This window comes from Malurus melanocephalus, unplaced genomic scaffold, assembly GCF_030028575.1.
Source record: "Malurus melanocephalus ecotype Western Australia unplaced genomic scaffold, MMel_1.1 scaffold_61, whole genome shotgun sequence".
NCBI lineage: Eukaryota > Metazoa > Chordata > Aves > Passeriformes > Maluridae > Malurus > Malurus melanocephalus.
Window position 1 is genome coordinate 2526931 of NW_026623293.1, and position 12267 is coordinate 2539197.

General features: G+C 36.3%; 1 protein-coding gene across 2 annotated transcripts in view; it reads left to right on the forward strand.

The window, feature by feature from the left end:
• UGGT2 (UDP-glucose glycoprotein glucosyltransferase 2) overlaps positions 1-12267 on the forward strand; it is a 76927-nt gene extending 64660 nt beyond the window's left edge. The window contains exons 31-39 of one of the 2 annotated variants that reach the window (XM_057366214.1): positions 220-305; positions 3464-3562; positions 4738-4822; positions 5233-5415; positions 6622-6782; positions 7090-7204; positions 10000-10116; positions 11086-11227; positions 12005-12267. In XM_057366214.1, coding sequence (XP_057222197.1) covers positions 220-305; positions 3464-3562; positions 4738-4822; positions 5233-5415; positions 6622-6782; positions 7090-7204; positions 10000-10116; positions 11086-11227; positions 12005-12027 — 1011 coding nt within the window. In that variant the 3' untranslated portion in view covers positions 12028-12267. Of the gene's footprint in view, positions 1-219; positions 306-3463; positions 3563-4721; positions 4823-5232; positions 5416-6621; positions 6783-7089; positions 7205-9999; positions 10117-11085; positions 11228-12004 lie in introns of those variants that run through there. The other variant, XM_057366215.1, reaches the window with a different exon arrangement.

Here is a 12267-nt window from a genome sequence, read left to right on the forward strand (position 1 = left end):
AAACTCAYGAGGGAAGAAAATCAGATAAAATTCCTCATATTTGTAGTTACTGTTTGCATAAAGACATACAGAGGGCTTGAACATGCTGGCTGATTTATTAATCACCATATTTAGTGGCTCTAGCCAATTTGTACACCGTGGTTAGAYACCATAATGGAAGTAGTAATTACTATGAACTACCTTCCCAAGCTGCACAAATATATTTGTTYCACTGACTAGGTACAGAAAAAGCCTGATAAAATGMATGAAGAGCTTCTTACAGATGGAGCAACAGGAAAAAAGGGAAATGTGGAGTCAGTAACAAGGTAATGCGTAATTTKCTTGTACTTAACTGTTCCAGGACATGTTTATTATTACTCATAGAAAGTAAATTTTCTTACTTCATAATGATACAAATCTGTAAAAAGGCTCTCCAAGGGATTTTTCACATAAATAAAAAGGGTGAAAGACAAGRTATAAAGTCTTGTACATCTCCTTTTTAATTCCCTTCTTAATCCCTCTGTTGCATTTCCAGGTCCTCTGCTTTTTCTCCTTTGGCTTTCTTTTATTTTGCTGTGGCAGGGATTCAGTCTTAATGTGAAAAGTTCAGCCCATTATGTGGTACTCAGATAAATCAAAATGAACATCAAAAAGCAGGCAAATGTTGCTTGTCCGTTACTAGACATAATTTATGAAATCTCAAGAAGTATTTTTACCTTTTATTTTAAAGYTTGGGTTTTGTAAGTAATTGTAATAAGCATCTCAAACATTACATTTGGGGCTTTGTAGTATTTCTAATTTGCTGTTTTGAACAAGATTCCAAAAAGGTTTTCTTCCGTTTTCAGTAGCTTGGGCAATGGTTGTCAGTCACAGACTGTTCAAATAAAGGAAAGGCATAGTAGTTCTACTTTATCTAGTAATCAGTTGGTTCCAGTTAGTGCTGTACACACACATCTTTTGGTAGATCCAGGTCTGGGTTCTGTTCCAGCTTTAAAATCTCTCATGATAAGGCCTCTTGTACTACAAGTACCTATGGACCTAAGAATATACTGAGTCTCTGTTGCTGATTTTGTGTTTATCACCATTTATCCACAGGTGATGTTACTGTTACAATATGATAGAATCATAGAATGTTAAGAATGGGGAGAGTCCTTAAAGATCATCCAGTCTCAAACCCCCTACCATGAGCAGGAACACCTCCCACTAGAGCAGTTTGCTCAGAGCCTCATCCAGCCTGGCCTTGAACACTGCCAGGGATGGGGCAGCCACAGTCTCCCAGGGCAGCCTGTTCCAGTGTCTAACTACCCTCACAGTAAAGAATTTCTTCCTGATATCTAACTTAAATTTCCCCTTTTGATTTGTGCCCATATTGACTGGATTCAGAAACTAGTATGCTGCAGCTCTCGAAAATCTTTTTCTGTGGACCCACTTTGCTGCACGTAAGTGCCTCCTTTGCAGAATGATGTTAGCTGAAGGAATTTTTCATTGGCTGCAAGCTTCCCACTTCCAGTTGTCTGCATCAAAGGGTGTATGTGCGGTGACCAAGATCTTAACTCCCTCTAAGAAGGTTATGAGGACAGCAAGCTCTCTCTCCAAATTCCAAATCTTGTCTTTTATCACAGTGCCATTTGTCAGGCTCTGAGCTTGGCTGGGCCAAGGAAGCCACTCACCCAGTGAAGTTCATTTGCTCTTCCAGTGATTCAAGGTTGTAGCTCAAGGGCATGATTTGAGGCTGACTGTCTGTCAGCCTCTTYCCATCTAGGAACTTGTCAAATACCCTTTCTTTTTGTTATCCCAGAATGAAAAGGATATCCACCAGCATGCTGTTCACTACAGGAACCCAGGTGTGCTCTGACACAGGAGATGTGCACACCACATTGCCCAGGCTCTTTCATAAGTGAGCTGTCCTTCTCCAATTGACTGCTTTTCCCATGTGACCTTACAGGTCAACCCAGCAGCTTGTTCAACTTGGAAGGGTTTTGCTTTCCGTAAAGCTTTGCAGAATCAATATTTTCAAGATCCTTGCATCAAACCCTGATTTTCTTTTTTCACATGTGATGGCTGCATTATAAAGACCTTGACATTCTTTCAGTCCTGCTATCACTAAGTATAAGACATGGGACTAAGGGTCAGCAAGAAAGGAGACAGACTGCAGACCTTGTGAACTGCAGTGTGTTTAGCCTSTGAGAGGTCACTACTGATTGAGAGGTTGTCTGTCTTCTTTGAAGATGCCACACTGTGCAGACAATGCCACTCCACTGATGTCTCTCTCTTTTACCATGCCTGAGTGAAAAGAATGTGGATTTCTCAAAAGATTATTCACACCACTTAAACACATCGCATCCTCTCAGCTATTTTTGAGGTTTCAGCTTTGTATAAGTGGAGTGATCTGAATTCTTTTGAATACATTGGAGATCTGAGACGTGTCTCATTTGCTTTTAAAGATTCTGAGGATACTTATTTTCACACTTTCTAAAGGAAACTTTTAAAAGAGATGTAATCGGAAGGTAATAGGAGTGACTSGTGTAATCTAAGTGTGTGAGGAATGACTTACTTTGAGAGAAAGACTATTGAAGCGACTTTCCAACAGTATCCAGCCATGTTGTAACCAGTCTGGCTCTGCAGTTCTGAGATCTTTGAAGCAATGCCTGAGAGGGTCTGCAGCACCATCCCCTGGCTGTGTGTGCTGGAAGGCACATGATTAACAACCAGTCCTGGTAGACTTTGCTATTCAAAACAAGCACAGAATGCTGTGCAGCAGAAACACAAAAACAACRTACCTCAGATACACAGGTTAGCTTATAAGGGGAGGAATTGAATTAATCAGAGGAAGAATATAGCAAATGTTACAAAAAACACCACACACTGCTGAATGTTATGAGAGTGATCTGGGACAGGCTACAACTCCTTAGACTTGTCATTTGCTGTTGGGACAGTGCTGGGCTAGAKGTGTGATTTGGCCTCGTGTGACCATCATTTTGTTATGCTCAGTCTGTATTTTAGAGGATATATTCAGTTTAACCACTATGGGGCTATGCGGACTTCCCTCACCTCCAGAGCAGGCATTGGTTGTTCTGCTGGGGAATGCAATGTAGATGTAGAATGGATGTGGATGAAGCTTGGAAAATAACTGTTTCTATTTTTAAAAATTGCCAATTCTCAAGATATTTTGGCTGTGTGTATTATTGATTTGTTTTGTTCGTTTTTTTTAAATATTGATAAGCATGGAATTCTTGTCAGGTTTGGGTTATGTTTGAATAAAAATATTGGAGACTGCAGTAGTGCTGTTCTAAGTGACTGGGTATGACCTGTTGCTCCCAAAAGATTTTGTTACCATAGGCATGTGTAGTGGAAGTAGAATGTATTTGTTTTCTGTAGGATTTGTATTTTCTTACTTTTGATTCTCTAGGAGCTTAATGATAATTTAATAGGATTTTTTTCTGCTGAATRTTTACTTTATACAATTATTTATAATAATTCTTAGATTTTCAGAAGAAATTCCAGCAGATGAGAAGGAAAAGAAAAGTGATATTCTTAATATTTTTTCTGTTGCTTCAGGCCATTTATATGAACGTTTTTTAAGGTAAGTAAAGGTAAAAGGGCAAACAAGAATTTCAAGAATACTCTAAATTTTCTTAGTAAAACTAAACAACCTAAAGAAACTGACTTTTTAAATAACCTCTAAGTAATAATTTTTCAAAACRTAGGGAAGTTGTATACAGTGAGGACTAAATCAATCTTCAGGATCTAAATGATTCAATATATAGATGTTCAACAATACCATTATTCTTTGAAGACAGAAAATGTCTTTCATGTGTGAAATACAAACATAAAAGATGAAGTTCAACCTCTGTGTATAAAGATGTAACAGAAGGGACTTTGTTAGAGTGGTATCTGTGTTCAGTCCAAACTCTGAATTTACTCCATGTACGTATGGCCTTACTTATCTCAGGATTCTTTCAATAAGCAGTGATTGCTTTTAAGGAGTTCTTACATTGTTGACAGTTCAAAACCATTTCTGTTACTTTTCTGATTTGAGCACTGTACTAGGGTCAGATTTAGTGATTTGATTGCTGAGTCATCTGAAGTTTGACCATTGTGTTTCTTTCCTTCAACCTGCAACCACCTTCAYAAAGGGAAAGACACATTTACTCTAAAGGAGAAAAAGTAATCTTAAAACATCCTACCTGCTACTTTGCCTTATTTTTGAGTTTATTATGTCTTGATTTTTAAGGCAGACTTGACCATTTGTGAGGGTTTAAGGCATTGCTTGTCTGTCTTTTTACACCAAAGGCCATGATAGTGACAAATAATTGAACCCAAAATAGTGATTCTTACAGTTATTAAGGGTTTTATGAAGAGGAACTGACTCTAGCTCTGCTTTTTTTCTCTTCAGCAACCTATTAAATTCAAACATTATATTCTAAAATATTTCAATTATTTCAGTAGCCAAGTTAATGTACGGTKCTAATCATTATTCTGATTTTGCCAGGCACCTCTCTTAGAATGAAACATGTTCATAGATCCACTTTTGAAGTTGTTTCTTCTATTGCTTAGTCAATCTGGATCAAATAAGTCCATCTCAAAGTGCCCTTGAACATGTGCTCTTTAAAGCTTTTAAGTAAAAATAGATTAAAATGTCTACTTAAATTTGGTTAAAAAATATATATTTGGAGAGTTTTAGTACTTTCTAAGTGCAGTTGAAGTTTAATGACCTGTGTGTATTTGTTTGTTTATTGTAGACTTATATTTCCACAGAATTATGATGCTTTCTGTCCTACGTCATACAAAAACACCAGTTAAATTTTGGTTTCTGAAAAACTATCTCTCTCCAACATTTAAGGTAGGAGAAGAGTCTTCCTCTTTTTTGTCTTTAAAATACTAAGTAGTTTTTTTTTATTACAATTGACTAATTATATAATTCAAATTTAATTTTCACAGTGGAAAATTATCCCTGAACAGATTAAATATCAATAGTTTTTGAAGTGTTAGGTATAACGTTCTTTTCTTCTGGAACACAAAGCCCAGTRATAAATTATAATAATTTATTCTCTTCTGATAGTCTCCAATAGCTTGCATGAAATGTTTTTTTCTATTGGTGTAGCTGTGGATACTGCTGAAACTAAAGGAACATTTTAAAACAACAAATTGTGTAGTCAGTAAGGCCAACACAGCTGCAGCTGCATTGTAGCATTCACTCCTTTTCCTTTTGAGTCCTTGTTTGCACCTGATGTTTTTTTCTTCTTCTTCTAGGATGTAATTCCTCACATGGCTAAAAAGTATGGTTTCAAGTATGAGTTAGTACAGTACAAGTGGCCCCGCTGGCTCTATCAACAGACAGAAAAACAAAGAATCATCTGGGGCTACAAAATTCTTTTCTTGGATGTTCTTTTTCCTTTGGCTGTGGATAAAATAATATTTGTTGATGCTGACCAGGTAAGAAAAAACAATGGCATATGAGTGTATGAGGATTAAATTTGGGCTTAAATTGATCCACTTKAATTCTCTGTGGCCATTTTGTTCACATGTTGGTCTTGTAAGACTGTTGGAGTTGTACAAACAGAAGCAGTGATGCTGCAGAATGTAAATGCAATCATTTCACTTGTCTTCAGTCATGTGGACATTAAGAGTTTCGCTGCACTGAGTTGTCCTAAATTGTCTGTGGAAAGAGAAGAGCACCTGAAGAGATGTGTGTGATCTTAAAAGTGCATTTCACTGAACGCATATTGGAGTGATTCTGTCTCTGGCTGATTGTGAGAGGAATTCTCCACTATGGCAGAGTCTGAGGTGATTTGGACAAGTTCTAGATGGCTGAAATTTTTCAAGATTAATCCTGTCTTTAAATTTGTATGCAGTCCTTCATTCAGGAGTGAACATGGTATAATATACTGAAGAGTTTATGACAAGGTTATTAAAAACCTCAGGAACAAATACTAATGTATTCTGATTCTTTTCCAAAGCTTGAGAATAAATTAAATTTAGTAATAGCCATCCAGACTGCAATTTTCTGAAATTTCATCTGGATACACCATCTGGGAATGCTGGTTGTCTGTCTTAACTAGTGTAAGGGTTTCTCTGTGCTCCCCAATAGCTAAAACTTCTTTTTACCACTGATAAATTAGGTAAGTGGGGTTTGATGGAAGAGGGATTGATTGGCAAATAAAGGGCATTTGTAAAATGTCATTATAACCTCTTTAAAAGTACTTTACCATTAGATACAAGGATTTTTTTAAATGATGCAATAATTCTGGAGCGCCCACGTTAGGTAACAAATAGAAAGGATTCTTTACGTGATTGGTAGATTTCAAAAGTTATGTTTCTTTATTAAGTAATTTGATATTGGGCAACCAGAAACACTGGCCTGTGAATTAAAAGAATGTTGCCAGATTTATTTAATTTACTCGATAAACGTATTACACAGGTGGCCACTGTTAACAATATAATAAATACATTACYTTTTTCTTCAACAATAATTTGGTAAATACATCCCAGTGGAATACTGTATCTATACTCCAGTGTTGTAGTGTCTTAGGGKTTTTTTTTTAATTAAAATTAAACGTTGTGAAACCTGCTGCATACCTACCCTCATATGCATACCTTAGAAACAATACTAAATTAAAAAAACAAATATTTTTTATTTAGATTGTGAGAAGTGACCTGAAAGAACTCAGAGATCTAGAYCTAAATGGAGCTCCCTATGGGTACACTCCTTTCTGTGACAGCCGCAAAGAAATGGATGGATACCGWTTCTGGAAATCGGGATACTGGGCATCACATCTTGGGAAAAGGAAATACCACATTAGGTAGGACATCCCCTTACTCACCTTCTGTGCAGTTTGTGAATTTGATTAAAATCTCAGTGTTGGTATTGATCACTGAGGCACTCAAAAGCAATTGCTCTGTAGTTGTTCTCAGAAAGAGATGAATAAGGCACGAATTCTGAAGACATATTGATTTCACTGTTTTATGGTAGCTTCAGCCACTTAATAAAGAAAAATATCCTTTCAGGATGGGAACATGTTTTACTTTCTTGTTTCTTTTATTACTGTTATCAAAAAGAAGGTGAAACCCCACAAATCTTAGTTCTTTTTTTTTTTTTCATCCTTTTAGTGCCTTATATGTCGTGGATCTGAAGAAGTTCAGGAAGATTGCAGCTGGAGACAGGCTTCGGGGCCAGTACCAGGCTCTTAGTCAGGATCCAAACAGTCTGTCAAATCTAGATCAGGTATATATGGCTTTAAGCATTTTCAGGTTTATTTTCTTTATCTTTTTCAATATGCRTTGAATATTTTGTATCTCAACATAAATGTTATATAATTCCAAAACTATTTATTATTTACTGCTGTTTTAGCCCATTTTCAGGTGAGCATATGAACACGGTTCAGAAAACTGAGCACTGATGATTATTTTAAATTTAAAAATGAGGAAAAAGCCATAACATATAGTACCATTCTACCTTTCATTGTAGTTGCTGTGTGTGCATTTGTGTTTTTCTAATGATAACCCTGTATTCTGATAAAGGTATATTCTTGTTTAGCAAGAGGCTTTTTTTTCCTTTTTTTTCTTTTTTTCACATTAACATTGATTTTCTTTTGTAAGAAAGATTTTCATTTGTGCATGCAAATGCACTCTGGTGGTTGCTGTACATGGTCAGCCTGGGGTGGCTGTAGTTTCTCACTTTGAGTCAACGTCAGTCACAAGTGAAATTGTCCCTCCTTTTGGTGTTTTCCTTATGGAATTACTAAAGCACAGATGATTTTTACCTGCCTMCAGCAGCAACAGGATCCCAGGGTGGCAAAGCCCACAATCTCTCAGTGCTTTTCCATACCCCTGCTCTGCAGGCAAGTTTCTCTCTGACACAAGGACATTATTCCCACTTGCATTTTTTTATTCCAGAAATAAAAATGAAGGTTTAAAATATAAATTCTTGTGATACTGGGCAAAGAAAAGTGGAAATACAGCCACACTAAAAACTCAAACTAGACTGGACACCTGAAGCAGCCTTTASCTGTATGTTAAGAGCAAAAGGCTAATATGACAGCAGCAGAGTTCATCTCTTTTTGGACAACAGGATGAATTACTGCCCCTGTATCACCCATGTGGAGTCCTGATGTCCTCCAAACATAGTCTTACCTACAAGTACAAGGTGTCTTTCAGAAAGACCTTCTAAGATTCAGAGGTTACAGGGCTTCCACCAAAATGCTGTTTTTCAGAAAKAGTGATTGGTTTTATCTAATCTTCTCAAAAGATTACAACTTTTCATTTTAAGCTTCTTGTATTTTCAATTACAGCATTAATAGATGATAGCATATATSTCTTGTAAGTCTGTTGGATCAAATCAAAAGCCACTTAAGGACCAGATGTTAAGGTAGCTAAATCCTGGCAGAATGGAATTGGAATTACTTTAGAAAGTGAAATATTTCAAAGTAATATTTTCATAGTAACCTGGTTTGTGACTGTATTTATAGGAACTACTTTCTGTCTTCAGTGTTACTTCTTACACAAAATACAGGAATATTCCTGAAAATACAAACCACAGTGCAATGTATTTGAGACCTGGAGAGCTTTCATCTACTGATAAGGATGCATTATGACTCTTTAATTACTATTTTTATTTTAAATACCAGTCTGGAGTGCTTGTTGCCCTTCTCAAAGAAGCAGCAATCTCAGCTCTCTGTTAATCTGCCAGCAGTGCCATCTTCATGGGTGGTAGTTAAGGTTCTTAAACCACAAAAGAGAAGCAGATAGAAAGGAAAATGGTGATTTTAAATGCCAAGGAGAGTAAGTATAGAACTCCTAGGGAGAAAAATTACACATCATAAAATCTAGACTTCTAGTACAGTCATTTTGTTCAGAGGGTTTTTTGTATTAATTCTTTTTTCTTTTGTTTACTTTAAATCTTGGAACTAATAGCTTACWTTCTTATTTCTACTGCATGTAACGATTTGTAATTTCTAAAATTACTGTAGTAACTCAGGAACTGTGATTCCATTTAGAAAGTCAGAGAGGCACAACAKAAAACCAATCACTCTTCTTTGGAATTGGGACGGGTGATAAAGCATTTTTTAATCTTCCAAAAATTATAAGTTCTTCAAAAAATAAAGCATTTCAATTAATTTTGAACATCTTGGTTCTCAGTACACTTATATTTGATATCATTTTTCTGTACTGATGTCTRTATTTGAATTAAGCTATACATCTTTCATAACGCAGCAATATGTGCTATTTTATTCTGTCACATTTAGCAATGTGAATTGGCAAAATAAGATGTGACTTATATYTGAGTACTGACATTTATTTTAAAATGTAATGCGAGGGTTGTACATGTGAGGGWGCTTACAAATGGATGTACCAGTTACTACCCCTGTTATTTATAACTGTGGCCAGAATRTGTGCAGTGAGCGACTGCCTGAGGTTTTTCTCATTTATAAATGCTGTTCCCTGCATTCAGCCAGACCTCAGTTCAGAATTTTCATGATGAGAGTACCTGAATATGTGATAAAGGTCAAACAGAAACAGCAGTGAAGTAAGGAACATAGCCAGAACAGCAGCTTAAAGGCTTCTCCTTCTCAAGCTCATGTTCCTGGAATCCATTTTCCTAGAAGTCATCTAAATTTAGATTAGTGGCGTAATCCTGTATTATGTTTTTTGAGTTGGTTTTTTTTTCAAATTTAAGGAATGGAAAGCTGGTTTGAGTTTTGCTTTTTAGTAGTATTTGTAGTATGACAGACACTATCTGAACCACAAGTATCAGACAGAAGGATTGCTTATGCCAAGCTAAAGGAGGACAGATGTGAGGACAAGAAAAAATTGCTTGACAAATGAGAGGTGGAATTGGCCATCAAAATGAGCATGACTAAATTTTGAATCTACTTGGAAAAGAACTAGTTGAGCACTTGGAATGGARAAGAACAATTTTCAGAAATGGTAATAGGAAAAATACTCTGCTTTTTAAATAGCAGCTTGATCATCAGTTACATTGCTTTCAATCCTAATTTATGATTTTCAAAATTTGTACAGGATCTTCCCAATAATATGATTCATCAAGTAGCCATTAAGTCTCTCCCTCAGGAGTGGCTTTGGTGTGAAACCTGGTGTGACGATGAATCCAAGAAAAAGGCTAAAACAATAGATCTGGTGAGTTGATCCTGATTTAAATGAGTTGTATAAATTGATAACTTTGCTGTGATTTCTGTGGCTTCTGAGGTAASTGCATGTCATGTCATGAAGGCAGCCTTGCTGCACTGGGAGACATTGGAACACTCCATCCATTCCCCTGAAATACTTTGTCCTCTGAGACCTCTCTCACTTGCTCTAATCTACCAAATTTACATTAAAGCTGAAAAYTGTACAAAAAAATTAAGTGTTGTTCTCTCTTAACTGGACAGGATTGAGGCTTTTCAAGCCCATACACATATTTTCCTTATAATTTTTCCATAGTCAGCCGAGTTACTAGAGCTGTGAGGAAGTGCTGTTACCAGTCACAGCTGCATTTTGAGCTCTATTTCTACCCACACAGAAGGTTCCTCCAGAACCCACTGACTTAACATTATCATGGTTTTCTAGGTCTGTTTGATTACCATAAACAGGAGATAAAACAAAGCTTAGAAAGTGTAATGCTCAGGAGACTATCCATGTTGAGGAAGAAGAAAGTTATTTCTTTAGAAATAGAAACAGAGAAAAATCTTCTTGTCATTACTAACCCCATCCCATTTTTCTCCCATTTTGATTTTTCGACAACACACGTATGTTGTTTGTCATGCTTTAGATATAATTTGGAAAATAATCAGATATTTGGAACTTGGTGTCATTTTTCAGTATGTAAGTGGTTTTGTTTTGTTTGTGTCTTTACAATTGTTAAAATGAGCTTTATTTGTACACTAGAGATGGGTGCTCTCTGCTCAAAACTCACATCAGGTTCAATTTCAAGGTGCTAATGTAATTGCCCTGGGTGATTGTCTAAATCTTAGTAGTCTTGTGCTGGTCATAGCTGTGCTATGCATATAGTCAGGAAAAAATATTTACAATTCATTTGAGCTAAATTCTCTGAAAAGGTATTATTTTCCARTTTGCTTTGTTTATATCTAATATGTTTTAACCTTTCAGTGCAACAACCCCCAAACCAAAGAACCAAAACTAAAGGCTGCTGCCCGGATAGTTCCTGAATGGGTTGATTATGACTCTGAGATCCGAAAGTTAATACAGCAAATTGAAAGAGAGAAGAAAAACATATCATTATTTCAAAAAGGTAATTTACATGCATATTCAGCTGCTAGCTTTTAAAAATTAAATATTAGTATAGTTGAAAATTAAGATTGGGGTCAGCAGGCACAAATCTTGTATTTGTGTAATTTCCCGTGTTCTCAGAGAAATGGTGTGGGGTTTGACAGTTGTGTGATGCTTCTTTACACAGGAGTTACACTGAGAGGACAAAAGCTCTTGTTCCATGTCAGAATCCAGGAGCAAAGTTCAGTGGTGTCCCATTCTTGGTCCTGAAACACAACCAAGTCACACATCATTTTTGCCACAAATATTTAATTAGAGCACATTAGCTTAGACTTCACTTAGATAATCTAAAGCTCATGTCTATTAAGCAGTAGCTAACTGAGTGTTAATTTGCCTGTGCATCTCTCACTCCAGGCTTACCTACCCAGGCTTTTTTTCACCAGCCTGAATTCTGTTTTAGTTACTTTTTCTAGTTTCAGGGGTTTTTTGTTCGTTTGGATGGAGTTTTTGTTTTAACTAAAATTGTTTTAAAATTACTTAATTAAATAGCATGAAAAACCCAGACAAACAAAACCCAAAAAGAAAAAGCCAAACATGCTTACAGGACACCCAGTAGGACTTGACTTCTTGGAGTAATGTGAAACAAAATGAAAATATGATCTCACCTCTCAAGGCTGAGGCAAAAGCTTAGCAGATGATCAGCAGCTAGTGGAAAGTAAAGGTCTTTCTCCACATTTTACAAACCCAGGCATTGTCCTTTTGTAACTCTTCTGTGTATTTTGTTCCTCCTTGGTTATAGGTCTTAAGCACGATGAACTTTAGCACAGCCCATGACCAGCAAAGGTGACAACTCAAGGATCTTCTGGGAAGGATGAACAGAATTTACAACTGTTACTTGGCACTATTTGCAACATTCTTTAATGTGACATCAAACAKTTTATAACTTAAAAGTGTTATTTAAAACATTTTAAATGCAATAYAAAAATGAGAAATCCACAGGTATTTGGGGTTTTTTGACCAGTGTGGAGCAGCTTTCCTGATTGCTTTGCTTTTCTTTTCCTT